Source organism: Pavona decussata, unplaced genomic scaffold (assembly GCF_977016875.1).
Source record: "Pavona decussata unplaced genomic scaffold, jaPavDecu1.1 SCAFFOLD_51, whole genome shotgun sequence".
NCBI classification, from domain to species: domain Eukaryota; kingdom Metazoa; phylum Cnidaria; class Anthozoa; order Scleractinia; family Agariciidae; genus Pavona; species Pavona decussata.
In genome coordinates, this window is record NW_028145473.1 from 3455469 (window position 1) to 3477500 (window position 22032).

Here is a 22032-nt window from a genome sequence, read left to right on the forward strand (position 1 = left end):
GTTGAAAAACGTAGGACCTTGAAACCGAATTGAGAATTTTCAAAGATTAGTGCGACAATAAGGTATATAGAAAAGGTTGGAATTTCTTGTTTTATAAGAATGTATTTGGCTTGCAAGAGTAAACATATCACGAAAATAATTTGGAAGTAAGCTTCTTTAAATGAGTGTCAATATTCTCTGCAAAGCTTCAAAAATGAGCTTTCCAACTAATCAGATCACGATACCTCAATCTGGTATCATGGAACAGTGGCATCAAAAGAATCTCCATAGGCACCCTTCCTTTCTTTCTCACCCCCAGACCCTGCTAAGCTCACTATCGTTGGGAGCCTTACCCAAACATCTTTGTAAAGTTGTATACGTTATAAGCCATAAGAACTTTGTGTTTAGGATTTTAAACCCGACCCTTTTTATTGGAGGGAATTTTGCATTTCAAAATGAGTTTGGTTTAATAATTTAAAAACAGTAAGATAACAGCTTAAAACAAGTAATCCTATCAATCTGTGGGTTTATTTTTGTTGGGCTATCAGTATCATCAGAGGGAAGGTTGGATCTGAGGATTTGGGGTGGTTTATTTTCGGAGGGGTCATAGCCAGAATTAAGTTTACAGTATTAAGTTAGAATAATATTGTCGTTGCCTTGTTTCACACACAGAAAAAGAACCAAAGAATAAAGGCTTTAGAAATGTCAACCTCCTTGATAGCAGAAGAGAAAGAGGATTACAAGTGTTACATGAAGGTTGTCTACATGTCTTCGGAACAATCCTTGTCTGAATCTGAAGAGCAGTCAGTAGCTGAACAGGGCTAGCCAACAAAGTCCAGATGTTGATCAAGGAAAATAAAAAAGTGTTCAGTGTCAGTACACTAACCTGGCGCAGTCGTGAACTGAATAATTTAATGGAAAGTCTGGACAAAAAACTTTCACGGCATAGAAGTGCAAAAAGCACCAATATGCTTGTGGAAAGGAAGCATACCAACATCATTTCAAACCATCCAGCTCCTGAGGATGCCAGTTTCTTTGCATTGTGCGAGTAAAATAATGGTTCTTTGTTTTTTGTTTATTGCAATGCAAATCAAAAAAGTGTGAACGCTATAATTAAATAATTGTGTACAGTCATGCCAATCATATGCAACAGGTGCAGATGAAAACACCGCAAGCTGTAAATAATACTTGTTTTTGTGGCCTCTGGCTTTTGATTCATCTCATTTGTCATCAGACAATTAAAATGACAAGGTGAAACTGATCAATGTGTTCAAAGTTTTTAGATTCACCCAATAATTTAGAATTTAAGTACTTTTTACTTGCAGTTAATTACATTATGAATCATAAAACCATGGTTGCTATATTTATGTATGGTGTCTGGAAAGAAAAATCCAAGAGATAAGTAAGCTACAAACCTTATGATAATCCTTTCTGTGGTTTGTGTTTCTTATCTTTTAGCTTGATCTTGCGCTTGATTGGCTGTAGCATAAGAAAGTGTCAAAGTCAAATGATAGTTTGAAGTTGTCCTTAAACTACTGTATATCGTTTAATTCCGAGCTTTTGATGATCCACAGCATCATCAGAGAATGAGAAAAATAATCTACATTACAGGATAACAAAATGGAGTGGTGGTTTGGGTGGCACAAATAATAAGTAGGTGATGCTAAAAATGATAGATAATAGTTACAAGTATAGATAATGTATTTTCCTTTGTCCTTGTCAGAACTGATCATTAATTATTTACTGCTGTCGCCATTATCTATACTTGTAACTATTGTCTACTGTTTATTACCATGACTTACTTATTAGTTGTGCTGTCCACACCACTACTCCATCTTACAATCCTGTACTGTGGATTATTTTCTCATTCGCTGATGATGCCGTGAATTGGCAAAAGCTCAGATTAAATCAAAATACGGTACATGTCACTTAAGGCCTTACTTGATCTGTTTACCCGTTGTTCAAATAAAAGTGTTCATGGTTTTCTGAATTGCATAGTGAAATGACATGTCATGTTTGTTTTTGGTGTTTGAGGGGGGGGGGATACAAAATCGTAACATTAAATGTTTTAAAATAATGACAAAAAAATCTTTTCATTTACTTTCATATTTAAAAATTTCACATCAGAAACGACTTTTGCTCTTCACTGGGGCACAACTATGAAAGGGTGGACATGTTGTTTAAATAACACTGAGGTAATTGTTTTCTTTTTAAATTGTTTAGTTCAGAAAAAAATCAATTCCCTTAATTACATGGACATTTAATGGAACTTCTAATTTCAGCTGTTAAAGTTGCATGGTCACACTACAGGCATTAATTTTTAATTTAAATGTAAATTGATAGTTTTTTCTTTAAAAAAACTATGATGAAATATATAATTGTGTGATAAAATTGTGGAAGCTGGCACATACATTGATTGCTTGGTGGGAAATTGTAAGTAATGCATTATTCAAATACTGTTTTAAGAGTGTTGGTTATTTTGCAACAAGTGAACACTTTTTGTTGTTTTCCAAAGCAAACAAGGAAGAAAGCAATGGTTACCGTTCAAAGAGTGATTGTTTTTAGAGAGACCATATTTGAGAAGTGTTATGAAATAAGTTCTTTTAGAAATGTAGAGGCTTTTCAAAGTTATTGTTTGTTTATGTACTGACAGAAATGACTAACGTTAGCACTGTTTTTGATCCCAGAATAATAATTTTGGTGAATACGTCGAATTCATTGTATTTAACTTTACCTTTTGTTCTGAAGTGAAGTTGTCTGAAATGTGTTTTGCCACACTTTCTCACAGGTGTGATTAAATATCCAATAAATGCGTTACTTTCCGCCTTTGCATAAACGCAGAATTAGAATTTTCTCAATGCATGAAATCCAATTTTCTAGTTGGAGCAAATGTGTGTTCTTAATGACAACTTGATGACATTTACTTCTGAAGTAAAGTCGTCTTAAATTTACACTTCTTTCTCACATTTGCTAAAGTGTGCAATGTTGACGTAAAAGCTGTATTTACTGTCTATTCTTTGCCTGTAAATGTCGTGCAAACATGACGTTTGGTTAATATCGAAATATGACCAAAGCCAAGCAAACGTAATGTTTTACCTCATTTGCCCACCCCGTAAATCCATTTTCGTTGGAGCAAATGTGTCATGTTACTCATATTTACCGGCTTTTCTTTGCTTGCAAATTTCGTGCAAACGTGAGATTTGATTTCTGCACAAATACGACCAAAGTTAAGCGAACATGAAATTTTACCTCATTTGCCCACCCTGTAAATCCATTTTCCTTGGAGAAAATTTGTGATCTTACTCATATTTATCGGCTTTTCTTTGCTTGGAAATGTCGTGCAAACATGAGATTTGATTTATGGGCAAATATGACTAAAGTCAAGCAAACATGATATTTTACCTCATTTGCTCACCACGTAAATCCATTTTCCTTGGAGCAAATGTGTGGTGTTACTGATATTTACTTGAATGTGTACTTCCTTCTGCACATTAGGAACGGTGTGAATATTGGGTAAATGCGGTATTTACTGCGTTTGCTTTGCCGGCTTGTAAATGTCTTGCAAACACGGTATTTGATTTGTCTGCAAATATGACCAAAGCTGAGCAAACGCACTGTTTTACAGCATATTTGTAAATCTTTGTTTTCTTTGAGAAAAAGTATATCATCTTCACATTTACTGTAAAAGTAAAGTTGTTTCAAATGCGTACATCTATCTCACATTTGTTACGGTATGTGGATATTGTGTAAATGCAGTATTTTATTTTTTTATTTTTTTAATTTAATTCAATATTTATCCAGGGGCATCCAAGTTAGCAGAGCTGGTTTAAATGCAGCCCTGACACAGCACAAGGCAAAACATTGAAACATAAAAAAAACTAGAGAAATAATTAAGTTATAAATGCAGCATGTACTGCAGGCGTTACTGCTTAAGATGGCACTTAAGTTTGGTTTGAAATTCACTGAACGCCGCTACCTGTCTAATGGTTCTCGGGATGGTGTTGTAAGTTCGAGTGCCATTTATTCTGAAGCTCCCCTGATACTTAGCAGTTTTTGCGAAGGAAGGGCACATTTACCATCTTATTTACTATCTTTGCCTTATACACAAATCTCGCTCAAACATGTAGTTTGATTTTGAGCAAAAACAGCACCACCTGAATCCATATGCACATTGGCACATGTGAACTGCAAGGGCAGAACGCGTGAAAGCGTGGTTCACAAGACGAAACCTAGGTTGAAAATTTACTGCGGTCAAAAGGATGAGGCCCCAACACAATAGCATCTTATAGCCTATTGTGATTTTATTGTCTTCTGCTAAATAGATTTTTTTCTCGAGTAAACCGCACAAAACATGAAATGCGGCCTTGAAATGCAGCTGTTCTTTGGAGTCATCACATAGGAAACAAGTCTCGGGACTGTTTTAGGTGCATGGATTTACACCATCGCATAATTTTACCTACGCAAGCCATCCATGCATTTTCTCTAGCCGTTGAAATTCATGCCCTTAGATTACATGTGTTCTGCGTATGTGGATTTCCGTAATATACATCAATTGTGACTTCCTTCGAGTTTGTTCTCAATTGTTTCAAGTTAAATCAAAATTTAAAGGAATTCATTACCTTCAGATAAAGAAATATCCTTCCTCTAAAAAATATTGATGGTTTATTATTGATGTTAATGAGGTGCACTTTACTGTTTTGAAAAGTAAGTATCTTCTTGTCGGCTTTTGCACGTGTGCAAGCAATGGTGTTATTTGCTTGTAATCCATGTTTTGTGTATTTACTTACACAAGTGGCCAAAAATAATATTCTTGGGTGTACTTTTCTAGTACGAAGAAACAGATGTTTTTACTCTGAATCGGGAAATTCAAAAATATGGAAATCATTCGTATGGAGCCTTTTCAATTGCGGATGGGCGTACCGACAGCGGTGTTCGTTTGCAGTTTTGCTGAAGATAAAAACAATTATGCTTGAATACTGCACAAACGCTATTTGACGCTTGCCAAATAAAAAAGTTTCATTCTTTATACAAATGATGAACAACATTTGAGGAAAACAAACAAAAGCAGCACGCATGCAAATTGCGAATGAAACTAATCGAAGTGTTACAACACTGACAACTTTTCATTTGCCATTTTCGATCAATTTGTTTGAAAAATTTTGAGTCCTGCACGGATACTTTGATAGCAGATTTACTGAGCGATAAACAATAAGCTATATCAGTCGAAGTTTAACTTCAAAGTTCTTCATATTGACATATGCTTTGATCTCGAGTGACAGTAGCTCAAGCTGTGAGTGATGCATCGATGAGGCCGCAAGGGGTGGCTGTGGTTTCCATAAAAATCTCTTGGGTAAATGCGACCTGATAACGAGCAAACATGCAGGACTAGAATGGCTCAAGGTTGTCCAACAAGCCATGAGCAATTCACGCGACAAAGATCCTTTCGACGGAATCACAGAATCTGACGTGGAGGATGCGGCACCAGACAGCTTGATAATTGACGCAAGTCACACTGAAGTCATTGACATCGAATAGATAAACTCATGAACATTCCCTGTACCATACATGTATACCGTTTACATGTATTACTGCTAAAATGAACATCTTTTTTAAAAGCAACTGAACTTTCAACCATTTATTTCTGTTTCAGTCGCTGTTATTGTTAGTTACCGTAGATAAAATCATGAACATTCACCGTACCATACATGTATATATGTTACCGCTAAAATGAACAATTCTCTTAAAAGTAACTGAACTTTCAACAATTTGTTACTGTTAACGTTTCTGTTATTGTTAGTTATTTTAATATTTATTAAAGTTTCGTTTTGAATATTAGGTTGTTTCTCAAAAAATTCAAGTCCTCAATAAGCGCTCTCCCTTGAGGTCCTAAAAGTAAATAAGCGCCCCGGGTGCTAAATTGACTTATTACGGTACCTCTGAGCTAGTACGACCAGTGGACAAGATTGTGCTTTTGAAGGCTGCTGCTGTTTCAAACCACAATTAGAATATACAATGGTATCCATTAGTATGGATGAACACTGTTGGACATTATTATTGATTGTAGCCTTTGTTAGTTTGTTAGTTTCTTTCTTCTTGTAAAGGCTAACCTGCAGCACCGTCTTTAAGGGGCCAGAAAGTTGTTTTTGAGACATAATGTGTTTTACTCCGTTTTATTTTTGGAAGTTACCATACTGTAGATACTATTGAGTAATTGATACTATCGAGTAATGTCGGAGCATTTACGTGGCATGTTGGTATGCACATGAAATGTGCGCTTGCGTTATTTTTCGCCTAGATAGTCCTTCTGGATATGGATTAGGGCAGATGGAAGAAATTTGTTCCAAGTACGTTCTGACTCTGTTAACGGAAAGAACGGGCAGGCAGAGGAAGCTTACATTTGAAGAAATCGATCTCAAGCTTTATAAATCTTCAGCTTATTGTGTGGCATTCAAGACTTCAGAAGACAACATCCTACACTGGATAAAGGCGATTCAGCGCGAGTACTTTGATGCTCTAAAGGATTCAAGTACACTTACGGTCAAGTGGATCAATAACTTAAATGAGGACAGGACATGTTTACAAAAACATGATTCTTACTTTTTTTAAATGTCTTCATTTTTCTGATTATCCAAGATATTTAAAAGATATGTTTCATTTACGCTTTAGCACCTATTTTTTAAGAGGCCATAATATCCTCTGTTTGCCCAAACCACTGACCACTTCTTATGGTATCAATTCCTTTAGTTACTTGGCAGCAACATCTTGGAATTCTCTTCCTGACCATTACCGCACTATTTCTGATTTTACTTCTTTTCGACGACTAATATCCACTGGGAACAATAATTTACTTAAAAGGGCAGGAACTGCAAACCTTTCTACATCATGATAATTTGCAAGTTAGTTGTCTAGGTAGTTAGTTATCTGATTTGTTATATAGAATTAACTTTTTATTATAATTATTCATTAATGTAGTTGGCTCGAAGATATTAGCACTTCAGTGCTACACTGTAAATTCGAGGGTAATTAAAGTTTATTGATTGATTGAGCATTGAATTGAAGGTCTGCCACTCCTGCCACGACAACAAACGCGAGGCCGCGGCGAAAGAAGTCTCAGAAGTAGATAGTTCAAATGTACAATTGTTGTTTACTCTCCACATCTACCTCACCACTGGCGTGATCATGTGCCAGGGAATCGCGTATGAGTCCTGGGGAGTAGCCGAATTTCCGCATTTAAAGGACAAAGTTGTAAGTTTGCTTGAAGGTCATGCCAAGGAGCAAGAGGTGTCAGCTGTTGAAGCTGAAGCCAACTCAACACGGCTAAGGGAAATGTTCACCACTATCCTCACAAAGAAGAGCAGCAAATCTCTAGTAAGTGATGGGGTCGTTAAACCTATCGGCCTACCAAATAAGTCAGAATCCCCAAAAACAAATCTAGTCCAAAAAATACCAGAAACTCCAAAGGCATCACACGACTGGAAATGAAGGAACTCCTTGGACTGTACTCGTGGATTGTCACCTCGTAACTAAAATTCTTTGTCGGAACTGCGGTCCTCGATGTGTAATCTTGAAGCTGAACTAATTAAAATGCGTAACAACCTGGTCATTTATGTACAACAAACCGACACTTACAAGGAACATATCAGTTTATTGGAAGACAAACCTGTCCAACAGGATAACAATAATAAAGTAGAATTGAAGCAGTAAGCTTCACAGGCTGTTGACTTTGAGGTTGAAAACAATGCTCTGAAGGGGGACAGCGCCAAATTGAAAGCTGATCTTCAAGTATTAAAAAAGGTATCAAAACAAAACGAAAGAAATCTGTATGAAGGATCAAGGAATACAATCAGAGAAAGAAGCTGTGGTTATTATTGAACAACCCTCAGAAGTCCCAACGGAGGTATTTGATATCCCCTCCCATCCTAATTGGTTTGAGGTGCTTGAGGAAAGCTCTGAAATACCACCTCCAAATACCCCTTCAGATCAAGGCAGACATAGCCTGCCATTGTTTCGTAACACGGGACTGCGATCAGAAAAAAAAATGGAAAGCAGGCGCTGAGCCAACGATCAACCCATTGTTCGAGACCAAGAACGGAAAGGTATTGTACTTCTCGCTGACTGTAATGCGAAATACATTGACACTCATGACCTTTGGAGAGATAAAGAAGTTCAGCAGGAGTTCTGCCCTACGATCAGGAGCACAATAACTGCTCTAAACACACATAATTTTGGAAGTCCTAGAGATGTTGTTATTCACACAGGGACAAATTATTTAGAACGCACCCCCATGCATCAGTGTATGACAGATTATGAAGAACTTATCATTATTGCTGCAGAGAAATACCCAAGGTCGCACATATTAATATCTACTATTTTTAAATGGGCTGATCATGTGGAACATCTATGCATCCAACTAAATACTAACTTGCATCAATTGACTGTTCCCCCAAATGTATATTTCATTCAACATGAAAACATCTTGGAGGATATGCTTTATGGCAATAAGCATTTAAGGAGAAGACGTGTGGGAGCTTTTGCTAAGAATCTGAAAGACACCCTCTTCAATCAAATTGTCCATCCAACTAATCGAAATCCCATTTTGCAAAATCAATCAACTGGTATGAATCGCCAACTAGATCTTCCTCCAAGACCGCCAACTAATCACATACCATATGATTGTCCCAACATGAATCAATCGCACACATCTTATCCTCCATCGATGTTTCCACACCACCCGGGCACATGTCCAGGCTATGCGGAAATCACCAAGATCCCAGTAAACAGAGGACCAACCCTGCTTTCGCTGGTAAACTCTCGTTCACCGCAAGCAGCCCCATCTGAAGGTCAAACCGGAAGTCCAGCATTACCTCATGCTAACTTTATTACGCAACCATTCAAAATATACGACATGATAAGTCAGGTATAGTCTCTTCTTCCCCCAGTTCTAATCCTATATCCTAGCATATTTAATCTAGTACATATTTTTTCCTTTCTATCATGTGCTATGGTAGAACACAACAGCACATAATACCGCATTTACTCCAACTAAGCTGTTGGAATATTAATGGACTTGGCAAACGTTCTCACGGTTTTTGACAATAAATGATTTTTTTAATAGTATTAAGAATTGTGGGTTTTTTATTCTTTTGGAAATTTGGGGTCATGAAGCTTCAGATATCCCAGGTTTTGATGCATGATATTATTTCTGTTAATTCACCCAAAAAATTAAGAGCAATTCTCCAGGAAAGTGAAGCAAAGTTGGAAATGAAAATTTTTAACCCCCCTTCATTTTTTGTGTGGAGGTAGGTTACCTGGAGAGATGAACAAAAACAGCCATATTTGGATCGGCAGGTGCGTCGTTGCCATGGAAACCGCCCTTGATCACGTCGGCCTGAGGTCTATGTTTTGACCAAAAAATTCACTCTCAAATAATAAAAATAAACGAGTCTGGTTCTCGAGTGCATGAGAACCAATTCAAATGAAATTCACACAGATGGTAGAGGCACTCTCTCAGTTTATAAAAATTGCCGTTAGAGTATTTTGGGTTCTATAATCAAGAAGACAATGTTCGCATTACTATGTTGTCTGTCAGCCATTTTGACAAGCAGGAAAAACAAGCACAACCATATTCGTTATTTCTCCGAAAGTACTCTTTCCACATAAACCAAATTAGCAGCAGAGCTTACATAGATATCGAAGTTCATAAATATTATAAAATCTATTTGGGGAAAATTATATTCTGGCCATGGCTGTTGAAGACATCCGAGGCAAGTTGCAGAAAATTGCAAACTCGGAAGTGTTGAGGTCTCCAGTATTTGGCTCAAACAGGCTTTAGATAGAGAATATCAGCTTCTAAATTGAAAGCTTCTGTTGTGGAACATAGAGCGTACGCGCGATGTAACATTGTTTTCACTAAAGACACCTTGTATCGTTTGTCGGTATGGCTATGGTAATGCAAGAGTAAGCCACTGTTCGTTTGTTTCCTGTAAACTTGAGTTTCAAGTTTAGTCCCACACTTGATGATTTCAATGCCAATAAAAGGAATCCTACCACTGACAGGGAGTTCCATTGTAAATTTCATGCTGGGATGGAGACCATTCAGAGTATTGAGAAACTCAGAGGCAGCGTCACCACTAGGCATTTTAGCCAGGGTATCATCCATCCATCCTATGATGTGACATCACTTTTCACCAACGTACCTTTGAGTGAGACGATTAACATCCTAGTCCACAAAGCGTTCACCAACGATTGGTTCAACAAGACCTACGGCCTTAACTTGCAGAAGGATCAGCTTGCCAAATTACTGGAAATTGCTACAACCAACCAGCTTTTCCAGTTCAATGGTCTTTTGTACAAACAGACTGATGGGGTGGCCATGGGCTCCCCTCTTGGTCCTCTGATGGCTAATGTTTTTATGTGTCACCTGGAAGAGAAGCTCTCCCGTGATGGTCTGATGCCTGACCTGTACAAACGCTACGTGGATGATACCCTGGCTAAAATGCCTAGTGGTGACGCTGCCTCTGAGTTTCTCAATACTCTGAATGGTCTCCATCCCAGCATGAAATTTACAATGGAACTCCCTGTCAGTGGTAGGATTCCTTTTATTGGCATTGAAATCATCAAGTGTGGGACTAAACTTGAAACTCAAGTTTACAGGAAACAAACGAACAGTGGCTTACTCTTGCATTACCATAGCCATACCGACAAATGATACAAGGTGTCTTTAGTGAAAACAATGTTACATCGCGCGTACGCTCTATGTTCCAATATCAGCTTCAGAGGTTTTTGTCATCCATCTTATCTGTTATCTACATTTGATTGATTAGGTTTTGGCCAACGAGTTTGATGAAATATAAATTAAAACAAAGCCTACCTTGCAACTTTTGGGAATTTCTTCAGGATGCTTTTGTTGTATAGTATGGGTCTCTCCTCAGTTCGCTCGCTCCATTTTCTTGACCAAATCTTGCACAGACTCTAGCGAAAAGGGCAAATCTAACTGGCTAGCCTCGCTGGACATCTACTTTTAGATCAAAGATGATGATGCATTAACCCGAATAAAGAACAGTCGAACAGGTCAAACACAGTCGTGTGTCGAGTATCGAAATAATTTATCAATACAATCCATCCAGGAAGTTAAATAGATGCATCAAGATCACAGCTGAGCAAATGCATGTCTGCAACGATTCTGAATAAAGTCTTTGCCTAAATCGAGCCGTACATTCCGTGGTGCATGGTTGAGAAGCGAAGAAATCATTGTTTACGACCTGTTTACGACCAAACGTATGTAGACCGGAAATGCAAGCAGCAAAACTGCTGACCGGATGTACTTTTAAATGTGATATACGCGCTTTTTTTGTTTGTTTGTTTTTGTAGCTTTCGCTAAAGCGACATTGTCGCAATGGCATTATCTCTTCTTTAGATATTTTTGGTACAATATATCATTGATAGAGGGACAAAAGGACGACTTTTGATCCGCTTTTATGACTGTTTTACAGTGGTGAATAAAGAAAACAAAATAAAAGTGCTTTACTTATCGTTTTACGCAACCACATAAGCCGCCCATGTTTCCTGGGTTTGTTTGTTGTTTTTTTTTAATTCATTGCTTATTGGTTGTTATAAGGGTGGCCTGCATGTAAGATATATCGCTGATCTGGGGCATAAACGTACACATTAGAAGATACAAAGTTGGAAATTTTGACCCACCTCTCCTCCAGAAATAAATAAGTCCTCTCCAAGCCGATAAATTTTCACATTCAGTACCTAATACCTGCCCAAATTTTGGCATTCTTTCGGTTTGTTTATTTATTTATTTATTTTTTGCTGTTGTTTTTTTTTGGTGGGGGGAGGGGTGACCGGGAGTAAATTTGTGCCGTCGATGAAAAACACTGTAAGGGAAATTTGCATATCGTCGTGCGAAGGAAAATATCCTGGTCGGGACAATGGAAAGTTGTTCTCTTTCAAATCCCGAAAGGGACGTTTGTGAGTGCGGTGGAAACAATATAAAACTCAGTGAATGTCAAAGGGATATTTCCAGGCACGTGCAAGCCTACGGACTTAGTATAAACCGTGATGAAATCAGCGACGAAATGGATCTTATTCTTTGCCGTGTAGGTAAATAAATGTAACATTTCACGCGTGAATTTTTCATTCTCTTGTCACGAATAGTTTATCATAAACTGAATTTGTAATTGCATTTTCACAGTCTAAAAAGCAATTTTTTTTTTGGGGGGGGGGGGGGGTGCAGCTATTGTGTATCATGTGTATCATGCGTTCAATTTTCACCCAAGCTTCAGTTCAGCTTCATTTCCTTTGTTTTTGTTTTCATTCGGTTATTCCATTTTCTTCTTTTTTTGTTTTGGCTTTTTTCACCATTGCCATTGTGAAACAACCCCATTACAAGAGGATATCATTACACCTACATCCGGTGTTACATCCCATTACATTGTGTTACATCCGGTCAGCAGTCCTGCTTCTCGGACTTCCGGCCTACGCGTTCAGTTTATTCACCATTCTTGGCTTGTCGACTATCGCAATATCTGACTCGATTTTAGCTAAAGACGTTACTTTGGATTGTTCAAAGGCATGCATTTGCTTTGTACATTGATCTCGAAACATTTACTTTACTTCCTGGTTGGATAATATCGATGAATTTAGGTGTTCGACGGCAGAAATCGCAAGTATCACGACCATGTTTTGGACCTTGTCAACTATTCTTTGTCAAGTGTATGTGGGCTACTTGTATCATCTTCTCTGGTCTGAAACACGGCAAACTGGATATTCGATGGGAGTAACTGTTAGTCTGTGCTAGATTTGGTCAAAAAACGGAGCATGCGAAGGAGAGACACTGGAGAGAACAACGCAACGAAAGCATCCTGAAAAAATTCCCAAAACCTTCAAGGTAGGTTTTGTATTAATTTATATTTCATCAAATTTGTTGGCCAAAACCTTATTTACTAAATGTAGGTAGCAGACAAGATGATAAAAGATACTTTTGAAGCTGATTTTCTCTCTCTAAAGCCTGTTTGAGACAAATACTAGAGCTCTCAAGATTACCAATTTTGCAATTTTTTGCAATTTGTCTCAGGTGTCTTCAGCACCCATGGCCAGAATATAGTTTACCCCAAATTGATTTTATGATATTTAGAAACGTCAATATCTGCGTAATCTCTGCTGCTAATTTGGTTTATGTGGAAAGAGTACTTTCGGAGAAATAACTAATATGGTTGTGCTTGTTTTTCCTGCTTGTCTAAATGGCTGACAGGGAACATAGTAAGATGAGCATTTTCTTCTTGTTTATAAAACCCAAATTCTTGTAACGGCAAATTTTATAAACTGGAAGAGTGGTTCTACCATCTGTATGAATTTCATTTGAATTGGTTCACATCCACTCGAGCACCAGACTCGTTCACTTTTACTTTTTGAGAATGGAACTTTTGCTCAAAACATGGTCTCAAGGCCGACGTCATCTAGTGCGGTTACCATGGCGACGATACATCTGCCAATCCAAATATGGTTGTTTTTGTTTATCCCTTAAGGTAACCTACCTCCACACAAAAATTGAAGGGGAGTTAAAATTTTTCATTTCCAACTTTGCTTCACTTTCCTGGAGAATTGCTCTTAAATGCTAAACGTTCGCGTACATTTTCTGGAGGAATCCTCCTTGTGGTAATACCCTCCCTGAAAAAAGGTGTTAGCTTTATAAAAAGTTCAAATGATTTTATTTCGTGTAAATGAGATAAAGTATTTTTTAGCACACACGAAGACATATATTTATGTTCATGCTACATTCCCCCTAGTGATTCTTTATATTTCAATCCTGACGTTTTTACTGATTTGGCAAATGACATCAATTTATTTCAAAGTCTTGGGAAGGTAATTATAGCAGGCAATCTTAATGCCCGCACAAGAATCTTTGATGATTTTATCGAGACTGATAGCTCGGCACATTCTCCTGTAGATTGCGCTCCCCTGCTCTTGGATGTTTCTAAAAGAAAAAACCTAGATAGTCACGTAAAGAGTAACGGTAAATCTAGACTGAAAATATGCAAGGCAGATTTACGTTTTCTAAACGGTAGACTGAAGGGTACGTGACTCATTAGGAAGGATCACCTTTAACGGACATCGAGGTTTCAGTACAGTGGATTATTTTATAGTCATGAATTGCATAAATTTTTTAATAGTTTCATAGTTAAAACACCTACATCCCTCTCTGATTATTCCCAGCTTATATGTTGGCTTAACATGACACCCTCAATGCAACACGACCAAAATTTACCCTCTTTGGGTGCAATTTGCATGGAAAGATGATTCAAAAGAAAAATTTAGTAATGCTCTTAAGTCACCAGACATCAGTAGATTAATTGGAGAAGTTAATGACAATAGCTTTAGCTACAACTCAGAAGGTGTTAATCAAGCCGTTTCCAAGCTCAATAATATTATTGAGTCGCCTGCTAAAAGCTCTTAGTTTTAAACAAAAAAGAGAAAAATAAAATCTTTGCAACCCTGGTTTGACATCGAATGTAAAAATTTAAGGCATTTATTTAAAAAGGCCGCCAACAAACTTCATAAGGCACCACTTAACGTTTCTCTGTGACAGCAATATAATGAAATAAATAAAGGATATAAATTGCTGTTACGGAGGAAAAAACAAGTTTTTTATAATGAAAGTATTGGAAATCTTGTTAACGAGAAAAATCCTAGTCAATAGTAGTCATCACTCAAACGTCTTCATACTGATAACAATTCTAAAGATGTTAACCAGCAGTCGGCAGTCCCTGTGACTAAGCTATTTGAACACTTTTGTAATCTACACTCGATGGTCAGCGAGTGAAACCTCTAACTTGAACAGGCAGCGACTGTCAGGGAAACGAAAGTACATGGTGTATCCAATTCACTTGGTACTGTGTTAGACTTGTCCATCTCTCAGACTGAAATAAAAGCCGCAATGTAATCTGGGGCTTAACAAACGGGCACCCGATGTGGCGGCACAGAATGAAGGAGGAAAATTATCTCTGAAACCCCATATTTATTGTAATGTATTACATTTTTTGTTACACCTTAAAGCCTTGCCAGATGACAATATAGCTGGGCAATGCCTATATATCTCGGAAAATCTTGCCCTATCAAACGATCAAAGCTTCATGAACCCAATAAATATGCCATTGATAAACTATAATCATACAACAAGTACTAGTTTTCTATTACTAACAAAAATCCCAACTCATTAAAACAATGCGTATCCACTCGTTCTTCGAATATAGAGAAAGACTCTAAAGCACATTAAATGAAACTTATTGAGATGAATACTAAACTTAATTTTTATTCCAAATTTATAAATAATACCAACAGTTCTGATTGCTATGATCTGGTCAAGAATATGAGACACAGGAAAATTTTTGCCAAATTTAGAGTTGGAAACCATAACCTTCAAATTGAAAAAGGTAAACATACAAAGCCTTTAACACCAAGAGAGCTAAGGAGCTGCGAATGCTGCCATTCAAAAAATGTAGAAGATGAGTGACATTTCTTTTTCGACTGTGTCTCATGTGCTGATTTACGAAACAACTTATTTTACAACATTAGAAAATATTGTGAAAGTTTTAACAATTCATCAGACGAAGATCTAATTGCATTTTTGTGTCTGTGGCTTCTAGAGAAGCGTAGACACTACGTCATCGGGTCGAGTGAAAGAGTGTAAGAACATAAATGCCACAGGAACCCCAAATGGATTCCTATCGAAAGCCGACGCTAATCCTCGACTGACCGAGATCTAAGCGATTGTATTTCCAGAAGCCGAGGTATGATCATCAATCACTCAGTTACTATCGTTTAGGAGACGGAGCACGAGGGATTTGGTAAATTTTATTCCTGTTGGAGGTGAGTCTAATTGTATTTTCTACAATGTTTTCGTCGTATTTCGTATCAATAACGGAGCACAGCTTTCTATCAATTCGTAGAGTATTTATTTCTATAGAGTTTGTCAGGTTTTCTTCCGGTTTGGGGCAATTTTATGCTGGCAAAAGAACCATTCAGTCGAAGGATTTTGATGCCAATGTCCATGCGCGTTCAGTTCCCTCTGCAGTTCAACGCGTTCAATGTCCGTTTGGTTGTTGCTCGATCATGTGTAACCCTTTTCAAGGGTCAAATTTCCTACGGGGAGCTAATAATCTGTTTCGAGAGATCAAAAATTCCCTTCGGAGAGCTAAAAATCTCTTTCAAGAGATCCAAAATTCCTTTCCGGGAGCGAATAATCTCTTTTGGGACAGCGAAGATTCCTTTCAGGGAGAAATTTATAATCGCCTTAGGGAGGCAAATAAATCCAGTATTGTTCCTAGCGCTCACTTCTTTCGTGAGACAATCTACTACCTCGTTTTGGAAACTATGAATAAGGCCATAACAAGTCCTGTATTTGTTTAACAAAGACATCTAATTGAGCGTGTAATACTGTATCTCTTAAAGAATGATACTTGCCATTCATAAGTTCAGTATAGATTAATACTTTTTGTTGGATTTTATGCCTACGTTTCAGATTAGAACTTTGCTTTCAGTACTTTACGTTTAGAACTTTGCTGCATTGTGTGGTTCCAGAAAATATCCATACCCCCACCACCGAGTGAATTTCACATAGGACCCCCCCCCCACCATCCAGGAGTTTCCATTTTTCAGGTATTTTCTTAACCCCCCACCCCTTCGGAAATTCCTCAAATACAGAATACACCCCCACCCCCCTCTGGAAAAGTTTTATGGCTCAAAAATCAGTTTGATGTGAACATTTAAGAAATATCAAGAACTGCCTACACAAGGAGAAAATATGCGTTATCGAAGAGCGCGCGCCGTTCAATTTCACCGGTAGATTTTGCCAAAAAGCTCTTGACACTGAAATAACTGTTGTGTTTTATATTTAGCTGTGGTCATTGACATCAAACTTTACCATTAGCTTCACTGAAGATTTTAAATCTAAATTGATGGAATAACTCCGACCGACAATGCAAAAATGTGTTTTTCATTTAATTTGCATATGTCATGTTTACGTTCCTATGCAAATTTTAGGAGATCAAAAAGATTATCGCTTTAGTTCTACTCAATTGATGATTTTTCTCCTGGTAATCATTCAGTCTAGTTATTTTAGTCAATAGTTTTCCTATTGAATCGGAATAGCATGGACAAAATAAGCATTAGCAGGGCAGGGAGACAAATAGAGCTTTCAGATCGTAACTTGAAACCGCACACGAAATGGAACCGCAAAACGAAATTAGCATGTTCACATTCTTATGCAAATTTTGTATGAGATCGATAACGCATTAAAAGGATGTTGAATTGGCTCTATTTTGTTGAATTTTGGCATAGAAATTAAATTAATAGTTTTGGACTTTAAGTTGAAATACTTTGGACAAAATAAGTTTTAACACGGGTCAGTTTTGACAAACCAGTTGTAATTGACCCCGGGAATTGACCTTTGCCTGTAACTCCACAGAGCATACAAAAATAACAAACAAATATTTCAATGTTTTATGTAAAATTGGGGCTTTCACTTTATAGCCATACAAAATTTTCCCTTTTAAACATTGATACAAATTCTATTGTTGCCAGTGAACAATATTTTCTACGCAAGAAAGTTTCACAAACAGCAGTTTTATAATAACTGAGTCACGCAACGCAGACATAGATTTCTTGTCTCAGTTGGAGTACTTTGCTTACAAAGGCTTTTCGGAGAAGGGAAACATGTTTTTAATGTAACAATGGTTTCTTTAAAGTAATGTCTTCAAGAAAGATCTACGAAGCTGCAAAGTTGGTAAGTTACAATTTTGAGCATTTATGTATGAACGTGAAGTTGACCCTCTGGAAACTTATCCAACCATTCACCCCTCCTCCCCTCTGGAATTTCCTTGGCCATTGACCACCCCACCCCTCTGGAATTTCCAGTTCCCTCCGTGGTGGGGGTATGGATATTTTCTGGAACCACACATTGCTTTCAGTACAAAGTTGTGGTTCATGTTGTAAGATTATATAATATATTGTTTATGTTAAAATAAAGTTACAGTTCTCTTCATACAAAATGTTTGTGGTAAACGATACCAGCTTAATCTCTTCTCACCAGTATTCTGTGCAACATTTTTACAACCTTTTTTTTTATCCCTATTGTATTTCCACTCCTCCCTCTTCGTTTTCATTTCAGTCTTATTTCCCTTTTCTTCAATTCTTTTATATCACATTTCTATACCAGTAGTGCAGTAGACACATGCAGTCTGAGACTGCCTATTTTTGTTCAATAGCGTAGACCCCATGATTTGTAAAAAATTGAGCCATTTTATACATGAAGCATCCTTGAGGTGTGATGATTTGTTAATCCATAACTTGTAATTATTATATTTATCATTGTTGTTGCAATACCATTAATGTTATATGGGAATGCCAATAAAATATGCTATGCTATCGAGTTATAGTAAGATAAGTGCTCACACCTTACCGGTGCTTGACTAGTCCTTGGCTGCCATGTCCATTAGGGAAATGCGAAAATCTCTAGGTTTTTCTGCGTACGTACTCCTTGTTGGATAAGCAAGCTTTCGATTCAGTAAGATCAGTTCTAGTGTAGACTTTAAGGTGTTGAGAGCAGCTGCCTGTAAGAATCGAGAACTGCATTTCAGCAACCACTTGGTCGAATTTCTGATATTTCGTCTGAAGATAGCCTTGGATTAACTATTTTCGAAAATCTTACTTTAAAGTTCCAAGGTATTTTATTTTTAGAGAAAATTGCAACAGTTTGAAATGCGGCCTAGGTGCGGTCACGGGCCGATGAAAACCGCGAAAATTTAGGTCAAAGGACGAAGCCCTGTTCACGATGTAAAATAACCCAATGAACTTGAAACTTTACACAAACCTAGGCCAACCATCCCACAAGAAAATTAATACAATAAACATTTCAAACTCGCTCGCTGCTTTCTAAAGCATGCAGATTTGTGTACGCTACTCAAAATGACCTTGAAACTAATGCTTATTTTCATTTAAATAAAAGTGCTCCTGGTATGTAATTTTCTCCAAATTAAACTCATATCTCAAAAGACGAAGAAAAGAAGTTTTTTTGTTCCAAGTTTCAAGCTCTGATTCAAACTCTTTCCCACTCAAAGAAGATTGAATATGCGTGTCATACTTGCTGCTTACAATTCACGTCACAACAAGTTATGAGATCAAAACCGATTCACAAACACTTGACATCTGGAGCCTGTGAATGTTTCCAAACATCACAGATAGGGTCCTAAAACTAATCAGGCTGACTGAAATACAGCCATTCAATGTTTTTCGATCCCAGATTTCTCTCCTATCTACTCTAAAAGAATATATTTATTCCGGTCAATTGGCCTACGAAACATGTGCAACAAATTTGCATACCATTTTGATGTCGCAGGTCTTCTAAGGAGGGTGTTGTCAGATTGTTCCATGGATGTCAAATCTAAGGCATACACTACCCTTGTGCGTCCTCAACTAGAGTATGCTTGCTTGGTGTGGAACCTGTATACTAAACAAAATCTTCATCAAATTGAACAAGTTCAGCACAGAGCAACAAGGTTTGTTTTTTAGAGAGTACTCAAATTTTAGTCATATTACTCCCATGTTAAAACAGCTTGGTTGGGTCACTCTGGAACAATGCAGGCTTTCATATCAACTATCCATGTTTTACAAAATTCAACAAGGTTTGGTTGGTATCTCCCTTCCATCTGAAGTATGTCCATTAACAAGGGCTTCTCGAGCCCCTAATGCATTCCCCTTTCGTCACATCCAGTCCAGTTGTAATGTCTACAAATATTCGTTTTACCCAAGTTTAATAGTAGCCTGGAATAAATTACCTGTAACTATGAATGCTTTTCCTTTAGCTAATGGTATAATGCCCACCATAGCATCCATGATAAAGCTATTATGATATTGAATTGTAGTTTAGATAAATCTTGTGAACAGCAATTTTAAATTGCAGATACCTATTTTAAGATTTGATATGTAAATAATTTTCTCTTTTACAAACAATTATTATTTATTTACTTATTTATTACTTATTTATCTATTTATTTATTTTTATCTCCTAACATAGTGTACACTGTTTTAGGAGTATCCCTATTAAAGCATTAAAACTGTTCCTTGATATGCACTTAACAGATCTTGCTGATGTGCACGTGATCCTTGCCAGGCATTTCGGCAAGGAATCCTGTGCAAACAGGGCGTTTTAGAAACTGTAAATAGTGAAAGTACTACTTGTGGGCCAAGCTACGACTTCCCTGATGATAAAGACCTAGTCCAGCCTAAAGAATGTACAAGAGATGTGAGAGCCCATCTCGCCAGCTTTGTTTTTTTCCGAGAAAATAGATATAGTTCCAGCTCCCCACGGTTACTTTTAAGTCGTCGAAGACTAATCAGACAGGGTCGCAGCATTTACAATTGCCTCTTGTTTTCATTTCTAATTCATCCTTATGCCCAGTTACCATGTTTCATCGTATGTGTACTCTTATCCCAACGGGTTCTACAGCACCCGCATTTGTTCTCCCATTGCCGGGTGGGTCTTTTTCCCCTATTACTAAAAGTCTATTTGTCAAGGTTTTTTGTTGGCGATTAGTTTTAGCGGGTGTGCCTCAGGCACCTACATATAGAGGGCACTCATTTCGGAGGAGTGGAGCCAATTTGGCATTCCAGTGCAGGGGTCAGGGTGAACTTATCCAAGTGTTTTAGCGATTGGTCTTCTGAGGTGTACAAAAGTTACCTCGAATTTGTCCTGCCAGCTAAGTTGCGAGTCGCCATGCGTGTTAGTCAGGCTTTACTTAGTATTTGAGTTCTTAGTTACTTTGGAATCGTATGTTATCCCTGTCGGTACTCATTATTTTGTTTGGGGGGTTTGGTGGGCAAAGAGCTTTATTTCTGTTTCTTGACGTTCATTGTTTTATTTTCAGGAAATAAATATCTCTTCATGCCAAACAAAATAGTCTGTTCTGACTTATTGTGTGGGTTGATTTGGATATTTCAGGGAATTCCACTCCTTTGTCAGGCCCAAACGTTATTGACAGGAATAAAAAACGAAGAATGCAAAGAAAACGATCTGTGTTAAATGACTGTATGGACAGTGAAAGTGACAGCAGTTGTGATCCTAGAATCAGTGAATCCACATCTTTGTCAGGTGGAAGAGTTGTGCACAGCAAGAAAAAACAAAAAGCGAAAAAAAAATTATAACGTGCTTACTTTGAGAAAAAGGAATCTTTCAGAGAACGAGGCACTTGTAAACATGACAAAGAATAGGAGAAATAACACTAAAAACTCATATTCTACAACAGACAATGGAATGACAGAGTTTTTTAGATCTGATTTATTTTCACCACCTTCTCAAAACCCACCAGCTAACTGACCACACATTGACACACCAGAGTGTTCTATGTCTGATTCATGTGAACCAAATTCTCAAAACGCACCAGTTAACTGTTGCAATTTTCAGACAAAATAGGAGGACAATGTTCTTTTACAACAAACCCCTGATATTGTTGGTGATAAACATGTCCAGATTTCAAACAATGATTTTGACAATGAAACAACATACAGTGAAGAACTCCATCAGCAAAAATCATCAGAGGAAAATATAGAGAAGTTTCATAAATCTCTAAGATTTCAGATTTATCAATGTTGTGTGCCATGAAGCTTGGCCTTTGGAAACAAAGCCAAAAAATTCTGTCAATTACACTTGTTCTCGTTGTATGCATGACAAGAATGTTCCAAAGCAATTTTCGACTGAGAACTCTATGATATGGCAACCGTCTTTTAAAATAATCACCAGCGACTTCAGCTACAAGGGTGGCGAGCAAATTGTGATATTCACGTGATTATAGACTACCATTCTTGCCTGGAATACATTGCTAAATATGCATATAAAGCTGAGAAAATATAATCTGTTGCCAGCTTAATATAATGCGTTGCAATTACAATCTGTTGCAAGCTCTTACATCAGTACTTTGTGAAACTTCTTATCAAAATGATAGCAAAAGCGCCTTAAAGGAGTTAATGATGAGGGCTGTTGGGCAAAGACATATG

General features: G+C 37.4%; 1 protein-coding gene across 1 annotated transcript in view; it reads left to right on the plus strand.

The window, feature by feature from the left end:
- Positions 1 to 10063: 10063 nt before the first annotated feature.
- Positions 10064 to 22032, plus strand: part of LOC146481112 (uncharacterized) — a 14716-nt gene continuing 2747 nt past the window's right edge. Inside the window, exon 1 of the mRNA XM_085109013.1 lies at positions 10064 to 10558. Within this exon, the coding sequence (XP_084965139.1) occupies positions 10064 to 10558 (495 nt within the window). The remainder of the gene's footprint in view (positions 10559 to 22032) is intronic.